This window comes from Phascolarctos cinereus, unplaced genomic scaffold (genome assembly GCF_003287225.1).
Source record: "Phascolarctos cinereus isolate Bilbo 61053 unplaced genomic scaffold, phaCin_HiC Scaffold_5;HRSCAF=322, whole genome shotgun sequence".
NCBI lineage: Eukaryota > Metazoa > Chordata > Mammalia > Diprotodontia > Phascolarctidae > Phascolarctos > Phascolarctos cinereus.
This window is the reverse complement of record NW_027555958.1, coordinates 107,313,995-107,340,558: the sequence shown is the minus strand read 5'-3', so window position 1 is coordinate 107,340,558 and position 26,564 is coordinate 107,313,995. Positions and strand designations below refer to the sequence as shown.

Genomic DNA, 26,564 nt, shown 5'->3' with positions numbered 1-26,564 from the left:
GCTTTCTCTGGATATAAAGTGAAGATTTTTTGATAACCTCATATATCAGATGAAGAGTTAAAGAATTTTTCTTAAGGCTAGAAACCAGTATCAATTAAATGGTGAATGCTAACAGTTGAAGATCAGTAAGGAAGATGTCAAAAAATTTATTTCAGTATATAAATTTATATTTATTTAAATAAAATATTTAAGGAATTTTAATTTATTTAAATGTTACTCTAAAGATAGATATTTGTTTATATATAACAACTCAAAATTAGTCATTAATAGTTGTTATTACAATAAATTTATTTTTGTAGAAAAAATCATTGAGAGTAAATGCTATATTCTAAGATTAATTTAACCCCATTTGGGTAAATCCTAGTTCATTGATCCACACAGCCGTAAACCAGACAGAACTTGCACCCTAGACGCTAGTGTCCAAATTATGAGCATGGTAATTAGAAAAAAAAATAGACCATCTAGAGAATTAACTGTGAAAAGCTCTCTATAAAATTAAATAAAAAAAACCATAAGGGCTCTTTTCCTTTTCTCCCTCTACCACTAACTTAGCTTTTTCCCTCATCTTAAAATTCTGCAAGGATATTTAATTTCCAAATACAAGAACTCAAATGAAAGTGTGTCTCCATATCTGAGCTCTCATAATAATTTTGGTGGTCATCAAAAAAAAAAAAAAGATCTTTGACATGTTCCCTTTCCTGGCAAGTTGGAAAGAAATGCCATAAGTAATTTTTATTGACTACAAAGGTTTTGCTACACAGATAGGGCTCCCATAGACACCGGGGTAACACCATTTTTATCCAAAGTATCCAGTATTTTATCCCAAGTATCCAAATTATCTAGTATCTTTGCCAAGAAACTCCCAAAGGGAGTCACGAAAGGGGTCATGACTAAAAACAACTGAACAACAAATCCAATACCCATACTGTGATCAAGGTTTTCTCCTAGCGCTGGACCTGACACCTAGGAGAACTTTAGTGAATGTTTGAATTGAACTGAGCTGAATTGAGCTGAGCTGATTCTAGGGTTAAGATGTCAAAATTCTTAACACTGTTGGAAGGTTCCCTAGAGATCTATGATTTAGTTCCTTTTTGTGTTGGTGGAGAGGATTAAAGGGGGAAGATAATGGAGGAGAAAGATGAAGGAAAATTCTATTTAAGCAAAGAAACCTATTTTGTAATACTGGCATATTAATGTAGCCACAAGTCAGAAGTCCCACAAAACTTCTGTGGGCCAGAATTAATTCAACAAATTTGTTTCTAGGAATCTGGAACATATTTCATTATCAGCCATTTCACTTCAAGATGTGGTTCTTAAGAAGGTAATGATGTCTTATACAATGTAAACTCTTGAAGGTAGGGATTATTTCCTGTCTAGGACTATTTATGTGTACAGAACCTAGCTCAGTGTCTGGTATATTATGGGGGTAGGGAAAGAGTTTCCAGTACACACACACACATGCAAATTACATACACACACACACACACTCACATATATACAGACTGTATATATAGTATGCATATATATAGACTATATATAATATATATGTATGTGTATATATACAAATACCTATAGACATGCACACACGTACACATGTAGACTATATATAGCATCTATGTATAGAATGTATATATAATGTGTATATGTGTGCATGTGCATATATGTGTTTACATATACACATGCATATACAACATACAGACACACACACACACACACACACACACATATTCTGTGATAGCAACAGTCTGAGAAATTCCCAGTATATTCAAAACTTAGTTCAAATGTTGCCATAGACACTCACTAGCTGTGTGCTCATAGGCAAGGCACTTTAACCACTATCTACCTCATTTTCCTCCTCTGTAACACGGGGATAATAATAGTACCTACCTTACAGAGTCATTGTAAGGATCAAATGAAATAATGTATGTGATGGTCTTTACAAATCTTAAAGTATTATATAAATGCAGTAGTAGTAGCAGCATTGTAATTCTACATACCTCCTGCAAGGGTCTCATGAGTTTCCTGGAGCACTGAGAGGATACGTGACTTTGTGATGGTCACATATCTAGTATGTGTCAGAAGCATCCCTTGTGTCCAAGTTTTCTAGACTAAATCTGGCTTTCTATCTACTTCTCCTCAGTGCCTCTCTCTTAGCATCTTAGATCCTTACACTGGAAGGGTGCTTAGAGGTCATCTAGCCCAATCCCCTTATTTTAGAGATAAAGTAACTAAGTTCCAGAGAGAGTTTTACTCAAGGTCACATAAGAAGCAGAGCTGGGAATGGAGCTCAGGTCCTGCTACAAGTTCATCATCCCACATGACTGCCTCTCTCATTGCCTTTCATATAGTAGGCATTTAATGCGTGTTTATTGAATTGAATTGTCTAAAACATCCTAAAACTCTGGCTTCTCAGCAATTTGTTTGAATCCTCCTCCTCTCTACTGGTCTTTGGTAAACTCTGTGAAATAATGTAATGCCTCCCTCTGTCAGTTTGGCAGCTTAGAGTCCATCTGGAAGTATGGCATGATTTCCCCACCCTTGGTGTCACGTTTATTTTTTGTTCCAGTGTGGAGGTTTTGTTCATTCAATGGAAAATACACATATACATGAGAATAAAAACCTAACTGTGTAAATTATACCATTAAAATTTTTGTTTTGTTCTCAACACCAGAGATAAAGTCACTCCACTGCTGAAGACATAAGAAAGGCTCCAGCCCTGGTATAACATACAGATGATTAGTATACCTTGTCAGATGCAATCATTTCTGCTTGAGTTGTTTTCTTATTAGCTGTTCTTTCATCTGTATATTTTCTTGTGATTTTAGCCTTTTACTCAGCAAAAGAAGCATGTATTTCCAGCAGCTCTTTTGAGTCTTCTTTCTTGTTTATATTTTGTTTCTTTCTGGAGAAAAGAGGATCAGGACCTCTGCTCACTGAGTGGGTATTTGAGAATAAATTCATTTGTATTTTTCTTTTCACTAGAGATTTTAGAACATTTGATGTGGGATGGCAAAAGCAACTTGGGTGATAGCAATGGAAATTGTAACATATAATCATACTTGGAGAAGTGTTGATAGAGAGAGAAAAGACCTCAAATGACTTTTTGGCTCCTTTTGAGTTTTTAAATGTTTCTGTAGTGCACTGTGTTCTGTTACATAATATGGGTATACAGAAATAAATTTAAAATATACATGAAATAAGTTACAATATTGGGATTGGTTAGTATAAATAATAGGTGCAAAAGATCCACAGAACTTCAGTTGACGAAAAGTAAGCATTCATTGAACTCTGACCTCCCTGTCTCAATACTGACAATAGATTAGAAAAATGAGTACATATGGAACACGGATAGATGCAGGAGTGAAGGGGACTTTTAAACAGTTAACCAGTATTTATCACATAAACAAATGAGTCTCACAAACTACTCCCTTAGGCTCCACTTATCATTTCTGTAATTTTTAGAGCCAAAATTCCCCTCACAAGTCACCAATCCTCAACCTTTGTTTTATTCCCATTAGAATGTAAACTCCTTGAGTATCTCTGGTGCTTAGCACAGTGCTGGGCACATAGTAAATACTTTTTAAATGACCATTCATTCATTCATTAGGTTACTATGGGACTATTGTGGACCTACTCCTACTAACAAGACACACCCCCAAAGCTTTCTTCAATCCCACCTTTCAAGCACTATATCTTCCTTTGTGGAGACTACAAGGGTCTCAAAATGGTAATTAATCAGTCATTCGACAAGTATTTATTAGGCATCTGTTATGTGCTAGGCACCATGCTAGTAGCTGAGGATACAAATACGAAAGTGAAATAGGGCATTGTCAAGGAAGTTACATTCTACTGGATTTAGTTAAGTGGTATGAAAGCAAATCGGGCCAGTCCTTACTGTTATCCAAACTTTTAATCATAGTTAAATCCAAAGCATAAGTAGCAACTGTAGGCAACCAGGTACAAGAGTTTAATTTCAAATTATATTTCAGATAAAGCAGAATGGTATAGTGGAAAGCATATTTGATCTGAAGCCAATTCATTTGGATTCTAATCCTAGACCTGTATGACCTTGGGCAAGATACTTATATATCTCATTCTCTCTGGGCCTCCCATTTCCTTATCTGTAAAGTGAAGGGGTTGAAGTAGATAAATGCTGTAGTCCTTCCTAGTTCTCGTCCATGGTCCTATGACTAGAGGATGTCTAAAATCCCTCCCAGTTCTAAACTGATAACACCATATCTTTCATTTCAAGACCTCATTCTTATGAAGATGATGACTCCTTGTTTAAATGTCTTGAATTCAGTATTTCAGCACTTCAGTTTTATATCAACTCACTTTCACCACTAATGAATTTGATTCTGCTCGTGAGATTATGTCCTAAATAACAATTGATAGGATCACACTGATGAAACATGAGAGTGAAGACCCTGTTGACCAGAAAGTAAAAAAAAAGGTCTAATTTTTTTTGGTTAACATTTAAAATGATGAGGACCCAAAATAGCCTTATTCTGGTATTTTAATGTTGTATCTAGTAGGCCAGGAAGTACAAGATACATTCCCACTGCACACACCTAGAGATGGGAGTTGATTAGAATTTCTAGAAACTTTCAAGACAGCATTTCCCAGCTATAGGTTCACTGCAGCATTTCTCTGTAGGGAGCAGGTTGTTGTTTGCCCTGTTCTGCATGCTTCTTATCCACATCCAAAAACAATTCAATTAGCTAGAAAGGCAATTAAATGCTTCCTTGCTATTAGGCACATTGTACTTTAGCAGCTACAAGAAAATATTGCCATATCCTACAAACAAGAATCATGACCTCCTTCTTGAAAGATCTCCTATTTATTGTCATTGCCCCACTCTTTCTGAAATTAATCATGTTTATGTCTTAAGTAGAAAATCATTCTATCTAAAACATCTCTAAAAAGTAAATGGGGCACGGTGTGATTATCATTCTAGGTTTATAGTGGAATTAAAACTAGCTAAATGTTATATGTAAACCTGAAACCAGGCTAAGAGGGATTATTGAAACCTAGGTCTCCTGATATGTTGTCCACAGTTATCTCCACTCATTGACGCTCTTAACCCATTTTTAATACTTGCATTAGTTGTCAGCTTTCTCCACATGCTTCTTTTGTCTTTAATTCCAGATTTGTCATCTCTGGAGTCATTCTCTTGGCTAAAAGCTAATGTGTGGCAATTTCAGTTCAACCTGGTATTTTCTTTCACTTCTAGCCAAAAGTTACCTTATGATGTCAGGTTTCATTGACCTTCTTAGAGGCAAGTCTTAGCCAAGAGGCAAATGTATTTTGGCAATGGGTTAAATGGTTTCAGGAGCCCGAAATCTATCCTCATTTATGCACATGGAGCTCAAGTTTGAGACAAATAATTGGAGAAGACTAGAAGAAGAGAGATTTCCTGAAGTCAGAGGACTTTAAATTAAGGTGAGGGAGAAAGTACCTATTTTCTTCTGAAATCAGTATAGCTGTCTTGCATTTTAAATGCTCAATCTATTCTACATGGTTGGTGGAATAAACAAAACACAAGCATCCATCTGTTTCCACCCTCTAGGGAGCTCTCAGCTTCCTTTTAATTCCATACAGTTTCTAACCACAGGGGAAGAGAGTGAAATGCATAATTCATCACTCAGACTGGATGTGAGAGGGGCTATGTCTAGAGGGCCACATGGCTAAAACAAAAAACAAAAAACAAAAAAAAAACAGAGTGAACTAGGATTGTCAGTAGTTATTTGGGGAGCTGGGATGATTGGGAGAAGATTGAAGGAAGTTTCTCTGTAACAGCTGTGCAGTTATTGCAATACAACAGAGCATGAGAAACTAATCAACTATTTGTACCTATGAAAATTTTCTCTCGTTGCTGAGGGAGACATGAAATGGTGACTGACATGTTCTTCAGAGAAAGGGATGATGCATTCCCTTGAGTTTACTGAGGCATGGAAGGTCAGCTGGAAAGTCATCATCACACTGAAGCGCAGGCTATAGTTACTTCAGTGTGACACTATGCATATACTGAATAACAAAATTTTTTAATGTGTACTTATAAGCTTTTATACAAATATATGATGAGCCATGATGTATTCTGGCAAATGTGTTTGAGGTTAAGAGCAATAGCACCAGAAGCTCTCTAAAAATATTTCTGACTTCCAATGCATATCCACAAACACAATGGTAGAGGCACCCAGTCATATCTCAGTTCTGTCAGTGAAGAGAAAAGAACCTTCACAAGTCCGAAATGACCCTGGAGTTTTTGAAGGCAGTGGAAGACAAGCTCTGACAGTTCCAACCAAGCTGGAATGTCTCAAAGTACAAACTTCAGGACAGAGTATCTCTGTGTCATCCAAGAACCCACTTCACTAAATTCTGAGTCTTATCACCCTAAGATAGGCCACCAGGTAATGAGGTTTTCTGGTCCAAGAAACTCTTGAAGTCTGTCTGCTGATGAATGGAAGAATTTTGATCTGCATGAATAGAGAGATAAACCCACACAAATAAAATTATGGAGACTTCGGGAATAAAGAATGGACTGGATAAGATGGGTAATACCAAATGAGAATGTGATTAGAACATATTTGTCCTTGGAAAATCAGAGAAACAATGTTTCTCCTATATGTTTCTGAAGCATTACTACAATGTTTTCTATATCAAGAATTTTTGACCTGGGGTCCATGAATTTGATTCTTAAAATAGTTTGACAACTATATTTCAATATAATTGGTTTCCTTTGTGAATCTTATATGTATTTTATGTGAATCATATATGTTTTATATATTTAAAAACATTGTTCTCAGAAGGAGTCCATAGGTTTCACCAGCCATGACACAAAAAAAGGTCAAGATTCCCTGATCTATATGAATGACTTTTGATTCTCAAGGAATGACCACACCATTATTATGATATGTTGGTTTGAAGACCAACATGAAGATTCATCACAGCTTTATTTCTTATTTACACAAGCATAGTTACTGTATAGACATCCATTCATTGTATTTTACTATAGAGTCATACTCACCTTAATCTGTACCTTACACTTGTCTACCCCTAGCTTATCCAGACTGTAGATAGGAACCATACATTCTACATAATAAGGCTGGGGACTAAGCTCCTTAAAATTAAACTTGTTATCTATGGAAATTGTGCCACCGTGATGCCCCTGGTCACCATGGTCACTGACTTCAAATCTAAGCTTGTGTTTCCTTTTTGATACATCTCTGTAAGCCATCTTTCCTCCTAAGACTATGATTGGTTGGATATGTGATGCTATAATTCCTGGCAATGTAATTCAGTTTCCATATACTATATGGAACACATCAGATTCCTCTAGAAATAGTAATTATGACTTTAATTTTTGCTGAACTTTCACTTAGGAAGGAAGGATTATGTACCTACTATGTGCCAGGCACTATGCTAAATACTTTACAAATAGTATCTCATTTGATCTTTATAACAACCCAGTAAATTAGGTGCTATTATTATCTCCATTTTACATACGAGCAAATTGAGGCAGAGGTTAAGTGACTTGCCCAGTGTGACATAGCTAATAAGTGTCTTAAGTCAGATTCAAACTTAGGTATTCCTGACTCCAGGACTATTGCCCTATCCTCTGTGCCACCTACCTGCCTGCAAACCATTAACATTTCACTTGATCCAAAGCTACAGTAAGCAAGTGTCCTTTTAGATATATCCCACTTAAGAAAATAATGTTTTGTATTACGGTTCTTTGTGTGAATGTCATACATACTTTCTGACTAGACTGTGAGCTCCTTGAGGGCAGGGCCTAGATCTTATAAGATATAGGCTGTATAGTACAGAGTTTGTGAGATTTAGAATCAGAAGAGACTGAGGTTTAAATCTTGCCTCTGATGCCTACTATCTGCATGAACATGGGCAAATAACTACCTCTCCAAACCTCAGTTTCCTTTCATATAAAATGAAGACAATAATGCTTATACTACCTTCCTCAAAGAGTTTTTGTGAGATCCCAATAAAATAATGGAGTTAAAAGTGTTTTGCAAAATGAATGAGCTAAAATTGGCTATTACCCTTATTATAATTGCATTTGTACAATTATAAGATAATAGTTTATTATTATTATTATTATTATTAAATTGGGGGGGGAGGCAGCACCTGCAATTTCTTTAGCATATGGAATTCCTGATTTGGAAACTCTTTCCACTAAGGCCAATTGGCAATTTGTCTAAAATTTATCTTTAGTCTTAGAGAGTTGCCTACTGCTCTGAGAGGTTAAGTCACTCATCTTTCATCACACAGCCATTTTTTGCCAGACCAGGGCCTGAGCCCAGGTCACCCAATACTAGTTATCCATGATGTCCTGCTACCTCTCATTATTATATTGTAATTATTGTTGCTTTTGTTACTCTTGGTCTATCCACTGGAGCCTAGAACAAAGCCTTGTAGATAATCGGTACTTGATAATTATTTATAGAAGTTGATGACACATTCTTTGGATTCAATAACACTGAAAGTCTATACTGTTCACCTGGCACTTACTATATTTTGCCTTGGGCTATTAGTGAACTTTTGAAGTATGTGTCTTCTTAGTGAAAATTTGTGACAAAATTAAGATTTTGCATTTTGCATCTTTGCTCAGTAGCTATCAGAGTGTGCTCATTACAAAGTAGATATTTAGTTAATTTTTATTGAATTGAATTGAATGTCCTTTCCCATTACTAGTTTAATCAGTGATCAAGGATAAAATCAACAGGCAATTAGAGTTGGAAACTGGATGCTTAAAGTTTGGTTTAGTTTCATGTATTGCCTTATATTGCGTAGTTAACCATCATGAGTCCCATAAAGTAACACAGTTTTTTTCCCCTGACTTCTTGGTGCTTAAGGTAATTTAAACATTTTTCAAAATGTTCAAAACTATCTTCTGAGGTTTTTTTTTATTTTTGGGATACTGGAAAATATGTTTTTTATAAAGCTTGAAAACAGTCAAGTTCAATAATTTTTCCCCTGGACTTTGATGAAGTGTGTAGTAATGTTCATGTTCATTTTAGAAGTCATCCTAAATTGAAAACCTCATATATATTCTCCTTGTGGATCAAGGTTTCAATTGCTCTGTGCACTTGTGGTTTCAAGATGGACCTGTTGAATGCTAAGGTATATTTCTGTGGCAAATTTTATAGCAAGGATGAATGGTCATTTCAAAAATCACTTAAAGAAATGGATTTCTGCAATAAAAAATGGAGCTCAACTCAAGGTATCTCAACCCTTTATTCCTAAAGGAGGAATTCTAATTTTTATGTATGCATATATATCTATATAAAAACAAAAGAATTGCAAGTAATCCATTTTTATTCATATTTATTGAATAAATAGAGATCTGTCAAGAACATTGCCCTTTCATCATGAGTAACCATGATGACTTGGGGAAGGGATGAGGAGAGACTTATGGAGAGGGATTTTTAGCCTTATTTTGGAAAAAAAAATGAGACGTATGACTGGAATCTGTGAAATTGGTTGCCTTGATCAGTTTAGTAGTGTGAAGCTTTCTCCTTTTTATAGATTATTGAAATCAAATTAACTAAAAGGAAAAGTGAAAATAAAAATAAAAGTCTGGCTTGTGCTAAGAAAAGTGCTCAGAGAAGACAGGAATGTGCCTTTCTTTGTTCACTTTGTGTATCACTGTGAGGATGCAGAAGCAGCTGTAGATTGTAGAAGCAGTAGCTGCCTCCTAAGCAACACCAGCTTTCACACTGGAGCCAAAAGTGCCCAGGGAGCACTCTGTGGAGCACTCCACCATTAATATAATTCCACCTTCAAGGGCCAGAAAAGCAACTATGGCATCCCATTAGGTGGCAGTACTGATTCTTTAGGGATCCAAACATGGTGAAAAAGAATGAACAGTGTAATTAGAAATCCCAGTGTGGAATGGGGGCTGCAGAAGAGAATGTAAGACATTGTCAATACCCTTTCAGAAGGAGGGGGTCTGGTAGCTACGTGATCTGGGGCTAGTTCCTCCTTTGCAGCACCATCAAATACAAAAGAATGTGTTAGGAGGCATGGGGGAAGAGGTCCCCTCTAGATCGGGAGCAAAGCCATCTACTATTTAGATTTCACATGATGGAAAGGAAAATGGGCCTCATATATGGCGCTTCTGAAAACAAATGTTGCTATGGGAAAGCAAACTTGGGCAGCACTCCCTACCCCACCTCAAGTCCACACTGGGGCTAGAGATGGCCAAGTCCATGTAGGAATTTTAAGAGTCAGAATAAAACAGAAAAAAGGAGGAAGAAAAGTCACAGGACTCAAGCCAGTATTAGGTCAGGGCCACGCACCCTCCTGAGTGGTATAGTCGCCATGTCCATACATGTATATAACCACTCACCGGGTGTCTTTTTTTTTTCAATCCTCAGGAAGAGGCAGCCAGAATTCTCGCCCACCAGCCAGTGTCCGTCGGCACATGTGCAGCTTTGAAAAGTCCCACACTGCAGTGAATGTGTAAGAAAAGGTGCATGACAGTGGTTGACCCCTTGCTTTCTCTCTCCTGGGTTGTTCTATTTCTAACATTGAGAAAGATGTGGTGCATGCCATCAAGGAGGAAGAATCTGTTTCTGTGCATCAATCAATTCTTGATTGTCCATAAGTTCTTAAAGGGATACTGTCAAGTCATTTGCTTTCTTTTTCTTGTTTATTTTTCCTTTTGATGCAACATTTTTTCTCCTTCTGGAGCTTCATTTGTAAAATCCTGATTATAAGCTCAAAGGCAAATTTATCACCGGCATCAATTTTGTCAGTTTCTTACTTGGCAAACAGTTCCTTCTTTCCTTTTCTTTTATTCTTTCCTTTTCTTCTCTTCACTTCTCCTTTCCTTTCTTCTTCATTTTTTCGTCTTTTTGGCTGTTGTGCCAAGGGTTTGAAATTATACTGGCTGCAGTTCAAGGATAGCCATAACCTAAGCTTATGGATTGGCTCCATAGCTTTAGCCCATGGCCATCAGGACCAGCATGAACTGCTGTTTCTGTCCCTCCTCATTCAGTGGAATGATAAAATACACATTTTGTGGGTCCCACAAAAAGTGGCAACCAGATTTCCTTTTTTTTAAAAAAATGGAAACTATATCATTTGCAACGTTTAAAGCATTTTTATCAGATTTTCCTTCTCTGATAAAAAAAAAATAAAGTTGCATGTTTGGTCTGATATTTGACCTCCAAATCTTGACAGTGTCCCTTTAAGTCAACAGAAGAACATGGAAAATGTTCAATTCATTGTACACAGTGTCTGTGATCATTTTCAGCTGTTCCTTTACAGCCCTTCAAACCCTTGGGAGAGTCAAAGGTACACATTCCTGCAGCAGGAGACAGCACACTGACTAGTTTCCTGTGGCTTAAACAGTCTGGCAAGCATGGAGAACCCCATGTTGTTCAAATGTTATTTGTTATTGAACTTTGCTATGGATGCTGGTGAATGGGGCCACAATACCTCTTTGTTCAGTGGAGCATGTTGGGAAATCTGTGTTCTGCCCTCCTGAGATTCTCTGAAGAAGCTCATAGAGAAACAACGTTGGATTCAACTCAGTTGTTCTCAGCTGAGAGAGAGAGAGAGAGAGAGAGAGAGAGAGAGAGAGAGAGAGAGAGAGAGAGAGAGAGAGAGAGAGAGAGAGAGAGAGAGAGAGAGAGAGAGAGAGAGAGAGAGAGAGAGAGAGAGAGAGGGAGAGAGAGAGAGAGAGAGAGAGAGAGAGGAGAGAGAAGAGAGAGACAGAGAGAGAGAGACAGAGAGAAAGAAGAGGTAGCTCATAGGACAATCAGAGCACATCTGATAACCCAACCACACTAGTCTACCTAACTAAGTACATTCTTAGTAGCTCCAGTCAAAAGATACCGAGCTGTTCTGTGTGCCACATGGTGATTTTGACCCAGAACACAGTGAGTTATCTTAACGGAATCGCTGCTGACTTTCTGTTAGAAGAATTGACGAGAATGCAAGAGTATGCCTGTCTTGACAAGACAAGTAGAGCAGAGGTTCTTAACCCATGATCTATGAATATTAAAAAAAAGTTTATAACTGCATTTAGATATGATGCTTTCCTTTGTAATCCTATGTATTTTATTTTAGGTATTTAAAAATATTATTCCAAGAGTGGGTCCATAGGCTTCAACAGACTGCCAAAGGAGTCCATGACACACACAAAAAGATAAGAGCCCCTAAGAGCAAACTACAGAGAGCTATGACCTGCCTTTTCCCCTACATGAATACACGCAGGAGTGTAAGATGAAATTGTAGGCTCTTTAATGATTTTAAAATATGAGTCTCAAAATCCAAATGAAAAGGAAGAGGTTTTCCATAATGGAGAATCCTTTGTGGAAAGAATAGTGGATCGATGGAGTAACAAAGACATATGGTTAATTGTTCAAGATCATTTCAGATCACTAGATTTTAGGAACATGTTGGCAATTAGTAGATTCACTGTGAAATGTTTTCATTCCAGCTTAAGCTAAAACCTTACTAAGCTAAGGTTCTAGTACCTTAGGAAAAGATGAGTAAATGCAATCCGTATGTATTATTGGGTAGCTGGGTGGCACAATGGAGAGAGTGGCAGGCTTGAAGTCAGGAAGACGCATCTTCCTCAGTTCAAGTCTGGTGTCGGACATTTATTAGCTGTGTGACCCTGGGCGCACAGCTCGGTTTCCTCAACTGTAAAATGAGCGAGAGAAGGAAATGGCAAACTACTCCAGTATCTTTGCCAATAAAACCCTAAATTGGGGCAGGCAGCTAGGTGGTACAGTGGTTACAGCACCAACCTTGAAGTCAGGAGGACCTGAGTTCAAATCCAGCCCCAGACACTTACTGGGTGTGTGACCCTGAGCAAATCACTTGACTCCAATTGCCTCCTTAAGAACAGTAAAGGAAAAAACCCAAATAGGGTCACAAAGAATCGGATGTAACTGAAAATAACTAAACAATACCAAAGCTCTGGCTCATCCTATAGGAAGACAGTATGTTCTCTCCGTGATCTTGTGATGTAATAGTATATATGTAACCCAGAATGAGAGAGTGAATCGATAATGAAAAATAAAACTGCTGGCCCTGTATGGTTTGTCCCAGTCTTAACCAGACATCCCGGAATGACAGCAGTAGAATGGCTTAACTGCTTAGTTTTTCTAGAGTTATTTTGTAAAGGTTACAAATAGAATACAATGAACAACTCAGAATGACTTGATGTGATGATTATAGGTCAAGTAACAATGAGTGAAAATACTCCTTTCTGAAACAAAAAAAAAACATTCTAAAGCCTGCCTTTTGTACATGTGGCATGACTGATGCCATCGACTAGGTTCAACCACATTCCCTGAAAATGACTTTTTGGGGAAATTATGTTGGGATTGGAATGATCATTTTGACAGGATCTGATAAAATCTCCAAATAAAATACTCTACATGAATTTTTGGCATTCCCAAATAGACAAGTTGAGTTAAAAGCAAAACACTTAAATTTCCCTTATAAAGGGCTAGACACATAGTAAACCCTTAATAAATGCTTGCCATTTGCTTGCTTGCTACACTAGGGGATGTCTGTCCCCCAAAAGAGTTCCCCTTTTTTAGTATGAAATGACTTTAGAAAGTTTTGTTTCCTTTCTAATTGGAACCACATTTTATCAATAATAGGTACTATACCTGAACAAGATTTATGGGCCCTTCCTTTCATTTGCTCAACAACCAGTGACCATCATCTAATTTAGGTTCATTGATGAAAGAATTATTTTTGTAGATTGCTCTTTCATCCTTGACCCATTCAGAATGAGTGTGTGTTCTACGGTGCAACCAACCAGGTATAGCATATGGGATGTCAAGAACTCTACTGTTCTAACTTTCATTTTATGTGTCGTATTGGCTATGTCCTTAGGCCTTTTGATATAAGATGTGATCTAAATAACCTAAATGAGTATGAAATATTTGCTCTTTATATGTGTGTGTGTGTTTTGGAATAGAATCAGCTGCAGATATCATTAGGGTGGAATAATAGGACATGTGCAAATTGTGTTACCTTTCATTTATTTCAATCAAGGGGTGAAAGCATGGGATTAGCATCTTTCAAGACCTAGCTTTATTCAGAAAATGCCAACGTTCATCTAGTCAGGAAATAAATGTCTTCAGTAACTCAACATACAGATGTACTTACTATATGCTACATCTTAGAACCAGGTCAGAAAAAGTTTGAGATTTTTAGTGTTATTACTATGACTCCCCAAACACACACACACACAGAGCTGAAAATTCATGAAGAATGAATTGAATTGATGAGACTTCAGTATGTCAAAAGTCAATGTGATTTTGACTAGGTAAATTAGAGCATAGTTCCAATAGTTTTTACCAATTCCTGTTGCCTGTGAGTCTCTAAGAAAAAGTTGTCAAACAGTGCTGTAAGCAACAAAAGTTCCAAGAAGCTATTGATGAACCAGAAAAAAAAAAAGAAGAATTCTTTTTATTAACGGCCAAACAAGACTGCCGTCCCATGCGTGGGCACACCTTAAAGAAGGGAGAGCAAGGCTTTTTATTCCTAGGCCCTAACCGCAGTTCCCTCCCCTGTTACCCCATTGGCTGGGTAATGCAGGGTTTATAGCCTATCCAGAGTGCCTAATTTCCCCACATGAGTGTCTACCCCTAATTAAGTCTCCCAGTCCCCACAGTTCCTTGTCAATAGCCTACAGCTGTCAATACCCCAGCAGCTACTCATCAAGAGGTTTTGGGGACTTACCCACACCCTGATAAGTGATTCACAGAAGCAACATTCCCAACCACGTTTTCTACAGGGCCCTGACCCAGCTGCTTATAGAGCATTTGACCATCCTCATAAACACTATTTTTCTGGGGTCCCCCATGCTCAGCATTACCACCCTTGAAAAGCAATTAAATAGTTCCTGGAACCTGAATCAAGTCCCTTGGGAACAGATGGATCAGAAGTCCAAGCAGCAAGCTCAGAACTTACTTTTAACCCCGTGGCTATTTGTTTTTCTTAACTTGGGAAGCCTTTCTCCCCAGTTTGTGATTTGATGAAATTTCTTTTTTTTTTTTTCACTTTCAGAGAAAACTTTCCAAAGCAGCCTCAAGGTAGAAGGAGTAAGACCTTATAGGAAGGTCTTGCTTTGTCTGTGTGCTCTGCATAGGTAACCATCCTTCTGGTTGTGGCTAGACGATTTACACCTGATAGCAATGACTTGAGGGAGGCACAGCTGAGACAGGTGCTGTATGTTTCCCTCATACAGTTTGGGCAGGATCCTTCCCTCCTGCTCTGAAACACTCACCCACTGTTATTCCCATTTTAGACCTCTCTTGAGTGGAGAGCAACGTACTCTGCAGATGTAACTAGCACTTACTGAAACAAATAAAACAGACAGGATCACTCTAAGTGCCAGAGATAGGCTGATCTGTTTACACCACCCACTCCCATCCATTCTCTGAAGTGCTGTGAATATTGAATTTTCTGTTGGGGTGGGGGAGAGTGAGAATATCCAGTTAAAAGAATAATAAGTCAAGAGATCTGTTGCATCTAGAAACTCAGGCCCCAGGATCTCAGTAGGTCCTCACACTAGCACCTCAAATCATCCCCTATTTCTGGTCCTCTCAGACCTTACAGATACTTAGGAATCATCATTCTCAGCATCTTTTCTGAGCCACAGAAAGACACGTAAGGCAAATGTTACTGAAGGGCTAATCCAAATCCAAGATCATCAATAAGCATTTTAAATACCTACTATGTGCCCAGCACTATGCTAGGTACTAGGGATACAGAGACAAAATTGATTTGGTACCTGGTTTCCTAGATCTAATGTTCTACCAGGTGAGACAGTATGCACAAAGTATGCACAGGTATGTACAAAACAAACACAAAGCATATACAAGGTTAACTTGAACACCAAGACAACAGCTGCTAGGGGAATCAGCAAAGCCCTAATGAAAAAGGTGACACAAGGTGAATCTTGAAAGAAACTAGGGATAAAGAAGGCATAGAGGTGAAGAAGAGTGTTCCAGCCTTAGATGACAGAAATGGGGCATCTTGTATGAGAGATGGACTGTTTTAGCAATAGAAAGGCCAGTGTGACTGGGACATAGAAGGAGTAATGTGTAAAAAGGCTGGAAAGATTGCCAAGTTGTGAAGAGTTTTTAATGCCAAGCAGCCAAGACTTCATAGTTGATCTTTATAAAACCAAGATTTTATAGTTGATCCTAAAAGTAACAGAGTGCTAATGAAATTTTTTGAGTGTGTGTGGGGGGCAGGGGGGGTGATATGATGAGATCTGTACTTTAGGAAAATTATTTTGTTGGCTTATGGAAAATAAATTAAAATAAAGAGAACCTAAAGGCTTGGAGACCAGTTAGGAGACTATTGCAATAGTCCAGGGTAAAGGTGATACGGATCTGAACTATTGCAGTGGTCTTGTGAGTGGAGGAAAGGGATATATTGAAGAAATGTTGTAGAGACAGAAATGATAAGCTTTGGAAACTGATGGCTTAAGTGGGGTAAGTGAGAATGAAGAGTCAAGGGTGACATCATATTTGAAAACTGGGTGACTAGAAGAATGGTAGTGTCCTTGATGGTGATAAGGAGGTTCATTAGAGAAATAGGCTTTGGGGAAAAGATAATAAGTTTTATTTTGGACATGTTGAGTCTGAAACAACTTAAGGACAGTCAGTCAGTCAGACTAAAGGACAGTTCAAAATATCCAACAAGAAGTTAGTGATGTGGGCCTGGAGCTCAGGAGAAAGATGATTCTCTTTATTAACAGGATTTTACTGAGATAGTCTCTAACCTGAGAATGATGAAACAGCAGGCCCTAGACAAAGTGCCAATAATCAGGTAGCTATTTAATTAATTAGTTTCATTATGAGGAATAGGTTTGAAAATCGGGAATTCTCCTGATCAGAATTCCACCTTGTTGAAGACAGAGATTATATACATAAATCACAAGTGGGAGCGGGGAAGGTGGATTACAAACAATCGTTCCAGGGCCAGAAAGGTTTCCCATGACCAGCCCACAAATCCCATAATACTAAGGTACAGGTGTCCTGAAGTTCTGTAGAAATAGTATTGCTCGAGTCTTTGGGGGTCATTATTTGGTGGGTCACGGGACCAGATTTCTGTGATGGGAACAGGTTCTACACTATGATTCGATTCACTTCAGGTACACAGGCACACAAATGCAAGTGATTGTGGGAGTAGTCAAAGTTTTGATTGATCAGTTCAAGCTGCATTGTGAGTTTCTGACTCATGAGCTAGAAAAGGCAATTCTGAAAAATCTGATAGATCAGCATATCCATTACATATATCATATCAATTATTATAAAAAATCATAATTCCACACCTTCATACATAGCTATTCCACTATATATGACAGGCATGATTCCAAGGGCTCAAGTATGATGAGGCCAGGAAGATAGGGATGAGCTTCTCTGTGGAAAGTAAAAGCAATTTCCCAAACCAAACTGCTGTCATTCAGAGTACTAAATTCAATCTAACTGGACGGAGTAAAAGAGATGAAGTCAGGAATTCAAGAAAAGCCAAGTCAAGCTATTAGAATGAAGTAGTGGGCTTTGTATTTCATAGGAACAATAAACTTCTGGGGAATTATTCTGAGTTCATTTAATCCCTCCTCCCTGTCTTCCCCCCACACACAATTCCTCCCTACTCTATCTAGGAGATCTAAAACTATACTGCATACTATAATTTATATGGGATGATGCCCCACCCCTTTTCTTTTTTGCCCCAAGTGGATGGAATGTAATTTCTTTTGTCCTAAAATGAGTTTAGTCTAATTTACTAAGCCTCCAGAAATACCCTTAGGATCTTAAATCTTCATCTAATTACACAGTGCATTTACAGTAAATCCAGAGGGGTAAACAAGGACCTGGCATTGAGAACCACTGTGATAATCTCTTATCATTGAGATAGAAATTGTATTGGATAAAAGCAGAACTAACTTGTGATTTTCTCTGCCTGCCAGATAATTAATAATACTCTAAGCAGATGGAGACTAAAGTGGTATGTGATATAAAGAGACCTACACAGAACCCCCTTGAGAGTGAGGAAAACAATCCATTTTACAGAGCGGGTGGAGTGAGTGGGGTTACCTTACTTTTACTGGTAAGAGAATAGAGACATTTGCCAGCGTATGTTGGGCCTTATGAGATGTTTTGCTAGAGAGCAGGGTGAGATTGTGGCTTTCAAAGGATCTGGGCTTCCTGGGAAAGTCCTCATCTCTCCTATACGCCACTCCTTTAATGAAAACATAACATGTCATTTATGTCTAATATTTTGTTTTGCTTTAACAAGAAGAGGGAAAGCGAAACCATGTAGACGTGGAAATATTTCCCATTACAATTTAAAATAATGAAAATTTAGGTCAGTTAGATAGTGGAGTGAGATGGGTAGTAGAGGATAAATGGAGGCAAGTATAAGGCCAAATAGAAGGCTTTCTAATCTCTCTGGGTGAAATGTTGGGTATCAAGGAGAAAAAAAGACTACTTTAAGAAGAACGGTAGGAAATGGAGTAATAAGAGATGCTAAAGTAAAAGGTAAGCATGACTTATCCAATCAGATTACTAGAGTCTTGTGGGTTGTATTTCCTTTTCTGGCTTCCTCATTGGACCAGTGACATCAGTTTCCTGTTCCTTCATCCCTCCAGCTATAAAAGAGAGGGAGCGCAACATCTTAACTGCCTAGTAAGAAGATTTTAAAGAATTCAGTAATTTTGCACTTACAAACACTTTGATTTTTATATGATCCAAGGATTATTATTCATTTTGACAAAGAGATGCAGTATTATGATACAATGCTATACTTATAGTCAAGAAGGCCAGCATTTAATTCCAACATCTGATACTGACTATTTGCGTGGCTTAGTAAGTACTTCAGCCTCTTGGTGTTTCAAGCAGATATCTAAAGCTATAGATAGTTTGTAATCTGTCTAGGTTGAGGGAGTTCTCACACTGATAAAATGACAAATTGGTTCAGAAATTATATTTTCTTCATCATCCTGAAAAGCAATTTGCTATGCTACAAAATACACTGTAATTATAATTAAAAACAGAGGAGCAAATAAATTATACAGAATTATAATATTGATTCAACCTAATACAGGCTGTTCTCAAAATCAGATCTCTGTGAAAAGGGAAAAAAAGACATTATATATGTCATATATAATATACATATGTGTATGCATATATGTACACGTGAGAAAGTAACACAAATTACAAATGGCATTTGGGTTTCACATAAGTCATATTTTCAGGGAGCAGGGTCTAGGGAAGGGAGTGTGTCCTATCTGAGGTCAATACAAACTTATTATCCAAAAAATAAGCACAAAATTCTCCCTGTTAACTATTGTTTAGTAAATATGTAAAAGCTCCTGCTCCAGCCTTCACACATTTGGCTTACTTCTCTTTTCAGAATTTCAGATCTAAAATGTCAAAACATTACCTTCATCATAAATATGGATGTTTCTGGAAGTATTTCTCCTCACAATTTAAAAATACGTAGATAAGCCATCTTTGAGAATTAAAACTTGCCTGCTTTTTCTCTAAACAGAAGATTTCACATAACATACAGTCTATCTCACAACTGCATCTAAAAAAAAATACTTTCCACACAAATTCCTTATAATTTCACAAATGTGTTAGCATTGTTTTGCTTTCTTGAGTACTTCCATGAATACAATGGAGTGTGAGGGAGGCAAACTCCTGAAAGAAATTTTTTAAAGCATTCAAGACTTTCCATTTCATATGGATGAGAATCTATTAACAACACTAGCTAACTTCAGGGTCAAGCCCCAAATTAACTCAAGGGTGAAATGGATTGGGACACAGAGCTAAGATTTTGCAAATATACAAATGCAAAACAATGTGTTGATATCTTTCAGAGATGGCAAAAAGGGTCAAAGAAAATGACATTTCTGATTCTGAGGATGTTTTATTATAGTAGAGATAGAAAGTCACATATTATATCTGGCACTAGAAGTTGGGTTGTGCTAAGTTTGCCTATGAGAGCTTTCTTAACTTCTTAAGGTAGGATTAAAAAAATAGAATTAACATCATCAATATTAATAATAGAAGAAATTTTATTAGGTGCTAGTATCTATTACACACACACACAAAACACCTAGACCCGGAGTCTTCCCAGTGGGATCACAGTAGAAATAATAGACTTTTCATACACATAATAAATCCCATTTTTTTTTGTCCTCACAGGGAAAGAAGTTGTTCAAAAGCTTTCCATGATAACAGGGACAAATGTGGCATTGCTGTTATGAGTGCCCCTGAAGTTCTTCTTTCAGGAAGGAGAGAAACCAAAAAATTTCACTGATAAGGTCTCAATTCTTTACCTGATTTCAATTTGTCACTATTTTTGGCCTGGCTTCCCCTTGCCCAAACACATATTCCTGTCAGCTGGGTTGAATCAGGATCTTTTATGTCTAAAAAAATTCACTATTGATTTTAGTGATGCTGCTCCCACTTCAAGGAATAACTCAAACTGTGTGGGATTTAATACCACTGCCATTCCTAAAGGAACAAAATTGTTATTTTTTTTTCCTGTCAAATATCCTTTCCCCTTTCTGTACAGGTGCCCTGTCCTGCAAAACTACCTTGTGAAATGTCAACCATTTAGACCATTTTGAAAATCAGAACTGGTAACTTAGTGAATAGCTTTCTAATTTTATGAGGATAGGTTGTAGAATTTAATATCTGGGCCTTAATTTGTCTTGGGGATGAGAAGGGAAGGGTTATCTGTCATCATTAATGACTTCCTTCTGCTGCCTAATGCTAAGGTTTGGGTTGTCTTCTAAAATTTCTTTCCATATTATTTTTCAGTCTTTGACAGAAACTGCATGTACTGCCCATTATGCCATTGCCTGAATTTTGTGGGAGGTTTTTTTTTTTAAATCTCTTTTATAAAAGTTTACAATAACAGTTGTTCTAGCATCCTTTCTCAGTCTTGTCCGCTGCTTTAATGGGGAGGGTGTGGAGGGTAGGTGAAAGCAGGATGGTCAGTCATAAACTATAGTAAATGTTAAGTGATGAGGAAAGGGGTTGGACACGGTCAGGGTGGGGAGAGGGACATGGATGAACCCAATAATGGGTTGGGCATCCAGGGATTATGTCCTGGGTTTTATATGGCTATGCAATCTGTATGCATGATGTCTATGCAAATAAATCCATCTTTATTTTATTCATAGTTCTAATGGCAAGTCTGTGTCATGGTCTGAACCAGGTGGAAGAGAGGTGCCCAAGGGACAGCACATGTGGCACCGTCTGTCTGTACACGTGAAAAGCAACGAGACAGCCTGCAACCAGACAGCGGTGATCAAACCCCTCACTAAAAGTTATCAAGGCTCGGGCAAGAGCCTGACTTTTTCAGATATCAGCACCAAGACCCTGTACAACGTGGTGGAGGAAGAGGAGAGCGAGCCACCCGTGCGCTTCAGCCCAGCCTGCAGCCCTTCAAGGCTGGTGCATAGGCGGGTGACCCCTGCCACTCCTCCCCTCCCAGCCCACGTGGTGGTAGACGAGCCCTCCTTGTTCCGGAAGGAGCCGGCCACCGCCCGAGGCCTGCCGGCGCCGCTGCAGCAGCCCCCACCCCTGCCGGAGCCCCAGCCCCAGCCCCAGCCCCAGGAGCTCCTGCTTCTGGACCAGCTGCAGGGCGTGGCCAGCATCCCGGATTTCAACAGCTTCAGTGAGGTGCTGGTGGGCCCTGGGGTCCCGGGCAACGGGGGGCGGCCCCTCTACCAGCTCCCGGCCCCGCAGCCTCCGCCTCTGCCTCTGCCTCTGCCGCAGCAGCAAGTGCTTCCCCTCCAGCTGAGCACCTTCAGCGATGAGCCCATCTCGCCCCCGGCCGAGGAGGGGGACAGCGAGAGATTCCAGCTCCTCCAGGAGTATATATACGAGCAAAGGGGGGACACGGAGGAAGATGAGCTGGAGGACGAGGAGGATGAAGAAGAGCAGGAGGAAGGGGGGCTCCGAGCCACAGGCAAACTGACCCCCGACGCCTCCCCTGCCCTGACGCCTCCGTCGCCCTTCCGAGACTCGGTGGCCTCGGGCAGCTCGGTGCCGAGCTCGCCCGTGTCCGAGTCAGTGCTCTGTACCCCTCCAAATGTCACCTACGCCTCGGTCATCCTGAGGGACTATAAGCAAAGCTCATCCACCCTGTAAGGGGACGGAGCCTGGGGTCAGTCACAGGAGTAAGGGGAGCTGAAGAGGCTGGGAGAAGAAATCCGGGGAAGACAGATCCGATGCTGATCCAAGTACTGGGGGGGGGGGGGTCGGGGTCTCTCTCCTAACCAGTGATCTATTCACCAGAGAGCTTTGATGCTTGAATTATTCAAAAGTGTGCTCTAGCTGCAGGAAGAGGATTCTGACAAAGCACAAGCCCAGACGCTATGGCTGTACAATAGGGAGGGCAAAAGAATGTTACTGTTTTTGCTTTGTTTTGCTTTTTAAAATTCTTCTTGCACAGGATCATCCATAAGCACGCAGACCACCGTAAAAAGCAAACTCATTGATTAAATCATTAGCACACGGGGGGGGGGTGTTTGAGGTGAGGGCGGGGCAAAGGAATTTGGGAGGCCAAGACCCTCATTGGCTGAAGAGAGAACCGTGTGAAGCTCCCTGGAAACAGGTGGTATGACTGCTTCTCCCCTCTTCTCTACACCTCTTCTCTCCCACGTGAGACCCTCACCTGTGTACAAACTATAGGGGTCTCTGAGCGGACGCTGTAACTCGAATGACAACGTCAGAATTTGAAGTGGAACCAAGGACCTAATTCCTAGTGTTTTCCACCAGAGCCCCAACGTCAACCTTGCTGTGCCACCGGAAGAAAGTTCTGTGCCCCCAAGCTGCTGTTCGGTGACTTATCTTTATTTGGCAAAACAGCCTGAAGGGGAAAATAAGAAAAACGTCACCACAAAGTGTTTCTTTCAGCACACTCAGCTTCTCACATTAGTTTTTTGTTTTGTTTTTGTTTTGTGTTTTTTTTGCTGATTTTGAAAAGGGGTCAGAACCAGAGACCAAATAGAGTTGGGGGCCTTTGTTGTGTGTGGAACTTAAATCGTGCCAAGGGCTTGGAGCTGCCCATTTGTTGACCAGAACAAATCCTGTGGCTAAACTGTTACCCTACATTTACTGTAGCAAATAATATTTACCAATTGACCTTCTGTAACAAGTATATTTACTACGTGGCTTCATTGTTCTTCTGTGTTACTAGGGCAGTAGCTTCATCTTTGAAGATAGTTGTGTACTCCTAGCAAAGATGACTACTTTAGCTGAAAAGCAATTATTTCCTGTTGTCGCCAAAGTTATTGTAAAAGGAAGTGAACAAATATGTCCCGTGTCTGTGTGTGCTTGTGCCTCTATGTGTGAAATGTAATGTCAACTGCCACTGAAAGATTGTCCTACAGATATAGTATTGATATTTTTATGTTCAAATCATGTTTTCTATATAGCATTGTTATAAGTATATACAGTAAGTAGCTGTTTGCAGGTTTGTATGCTGTGCTCTCAAACATTTTTCATATGCAGCTAAGACAGTGTTACCCTGCTAAACTGGAGTTTGTTTTGCAGATGTTTTATGATGTGGGTAGATTATTAATAATTTAAGTGCTTCAAGGATTTGTCATATTAAATGTTTGCAAAAAAAAGTATGGGTGACAACAAAAAGGTGCATTTTATACTGCTTGCACACACCAGTATTAAAACTTAAGATTGAAAAATACAGTATTTAGAATATTTCTTGTTGCTTCGATATTTAAAATTTCTACGATTTTAGTGCTTAAAGTGGACACAAACAACTAAGACTACTGCAGATTGCCCAGTCATTATCGGTATTTTTATTTTGCTTGGAGCCTTCTTTCTGGTCTTTCTTTTAAGCATTCTTCTTCACCTTTATGTTTGCTATTTAGGGAGACGAGTTATGACTGGCTAATGTCCATTGACATATAAGCTAATCATCCTGCTTTCCAGTCATTTCTCCAGGCAATACAGATTTTCTGAAATAAAATGTTTTAGAAAGTTCATTTCACTCTGGTAGGACCAAACACATATCCATAATCAGTCAGACTTCTTCCTTTGTTTTTGGAACGTTTCTCACCCTTGGTTTATTACTTATCCCCAGTTTCATTTTTAACAAACTCTCTTCCAGCCAAATTCCAATCCAGGCCCCTATAATAAAAAGTATCCACAGTGTTAAGATATTTGGTTAGCATCCACTGTCTAATTCACCACTTAGTGCTTATGCTGACTTTCTTTATCTGTTTTGACATTAATCACTGCCAATTTCATCCAGTTTGTTATGTAAAATTTGAATAAACTTTCCTTAACTAAAATTATTTTTAAGCAATTTTGGTGAAAATTCAGCACCTTGCAACTGAAATGTAAGCTTCAAATCTCAGATTTTCAGCTAGTTGAAGCAGACAAAAGAAAAAGGCAAACATCATAATGTCTTGTAGGTTGATTTCCACAAATTGGCAAGCAAATTAGCAGAGTATCTATTATTAGTCAAATATATTTTTGTCTTAATGCCACTGGCATATGTCCTTAGTATTACAGGACTTGTACTTTCCAGTTTTCTTTACAAAGCTGGATTAGATGAGGAAAATAGCTTCCTGTTATTCCAATAATGTAAGAAGACAATTTGTCCTGAGTCTCTGATTTAGGAAATTTGAACACTTTAAGCACTAACTCTATTATGAATACTTAATAATATTAATATTACAAGTATGAGTTTTCTTGAGATATACTATATTATTAGTTCTTAGAACATAATTGCTTAAAATTGGAGATGTACACATACATACAGCAGACCCAAAGGGCAGGAATTACTCACTTTAGTGTATGTGTTTGTACAAGTTGTTAAGCTTCTTGTAAAAGTATTTTCTTTTGGCTTGATTGATATTGCCTTTTGTCAAATGATCTTGATAATGCTGTACAATAAATATTTTCTATTTATTATAAATACAATTTTCTTTTATCATAAGTATAAAAATGCCAAGACGACAGTTCAGGAAATTATTCCTATCCCTTGATGGTATACAGTAGAGACTGTGGATATGCCAAGAGCTGGCCTTAATGTGCCATAAATTTTTTTTAAATCTCCTGTAGGCAGAAGACCCTTGTATGGTTTAAAATAATTCCTGTCACATCAGGTAAGTAACACATAGTGTAAAGAAGAGTTTTGCAGCCAAAAGGATACTTCCCAAATCAATGTGCATGTTTCAAAACTCAGAATGACTGTAATTAATGCAAATAATGAATCGTGTGACATGCTCACATTATTCATATTTGAACTGCATATTTCTATTAGTCTGAAACAAATTACCTATTTTATACAATTATAATTTAGAATACTGCAGATTCAAATAAATGTGACCATTGCGTGGATTCATTATTCACACTAAACATAGGGCATTATTGCTGTGTCTTTTATTTCCCCATTTCTCCCCCTTTTTTTGAAGTCCCTGAAAAACTCCCAGATCCCAGGAGAAAACAATATATCCAGGGATAGCACAGAACTTCTTGGCTTTTATTCTCTGATTTCCTAGTAACTATCACTTATGTCCTCACAGTAATTATAATCACTTAATTTTTTTTTTAAGCCTGACTACTGAGGACGTTGGATGGAGTGATGTTTTCTCCTTGGACATAGGTTCACTATCAGATCTTTCCCCTTCCTTCATCTGTAGCATTGAAATCTGGTGACTTGGGTCACTCTAGAGGCAAAAAAAAAAAAATGTGCATTAACTGTTTATATTCTCTGCAATGGAACTTCTAAAATTCTTGGACAAGAGGAAAGAACTTAAATATTCTTAGTAATCAATCAACGAGCACTTATTATGTGCCTGCTATGTGGCAGATACCGTTCTTGGCCCTAAGAATACAAAGAAAGAAGTGAAATAATCCATGCCAAGGAATATGGGGGGGGCAGTACACAAAATAGATAGAAGATGATTTTGGAAGGAAGACACTGTCAGATGAGGAGCTTAAGAAACTTTTCATGTGCAAGACAAGGCTTCTGCTGAGGCTTGAAGGAAATTAGGGATTTTAAGAGGCAGAAAGGGGGAGGGAGTACCTTTCAGGCATGATGGGAAAAAACAGGACAAAGACAGGGAGGCAAGAGATGTACTAATGTATGTAACCTATAAGAAAAGGGCAGTTTGGCTGCCAAAAGAATGTATAATGGGTTTTGAGATAGAACAGGGTTGTCATGCGACATGTTCATGACACGCATTTATGGGACACGTGACCTTCGATGATTTGAGAACATGGAGGAGCAACCATAATAGAAGACTGAAATGAAGAAATATGATGAAAAAAATATGACTACAAAACAGGAAATAAAAAGATAAGTGATTGTAAAACAATAGGGTGGGATTAAGAGCAAATAGAAGAAAAGGCCAGAGTGATAGTAGAACTGAGTTTGTCAGGACAGAGTTGTTGAATGCACAGTGAGAAAACAGAAAAGCTATGGAAGTGCTACTGTTGGATACACAATGAAAAAAAAAATAACCATGGAGAATAAAGTGGGAGAAAGATATTCAAAAGCAA

The 26,564-nt window shown here is 38.5% G+C and overlaps 1 protein-coding gene and 1 long non-coding RNA gene across 9 annotated transcripts in view; one reads left to right on the top strand and one right to left on the bottom strand.

The window, feature by feature from the left end:
• Positions 1-23,736, top strand: part of GRM1 (glutamate metabotropic receptor 1) — a 416,528-nt gene extending 392,792 nt beyond the window's left edge. Inside the window, 1 exon segment of the mRNA XM_020986558.2 lies at positions 21,206-23,736. Within this exon segment, the coding sequence (XP_020842217.1) occupies positions 21,206-22,178 (973 nt within the window). The 3' untranslated portion in view covers positions 22,179-23,736.
• A 92-nt stretch (positions 23,737-23,828) lies between these two features.
• Positions 23,829-26,564, bottom strand: part of LOC110208521 (uncharacterized) — a 107,450-nt gene continuing 104,714 nt past the window's right edge. For 7 of the 8 annotated variants that reach the window (XR_013486920.1, XR_013486919.1, XR_002324538.2 and 4 more), the window contains one exon: positions 23,829-25,729. This is a non-coding gene — a long non-coding RNA (uncharacterized LOC110208521). The remainder of the gene's footprint in view (positions 25,730-26,564) is intronic. The other variant, XR_013486917.1, reaches the window with a different exon arrangement.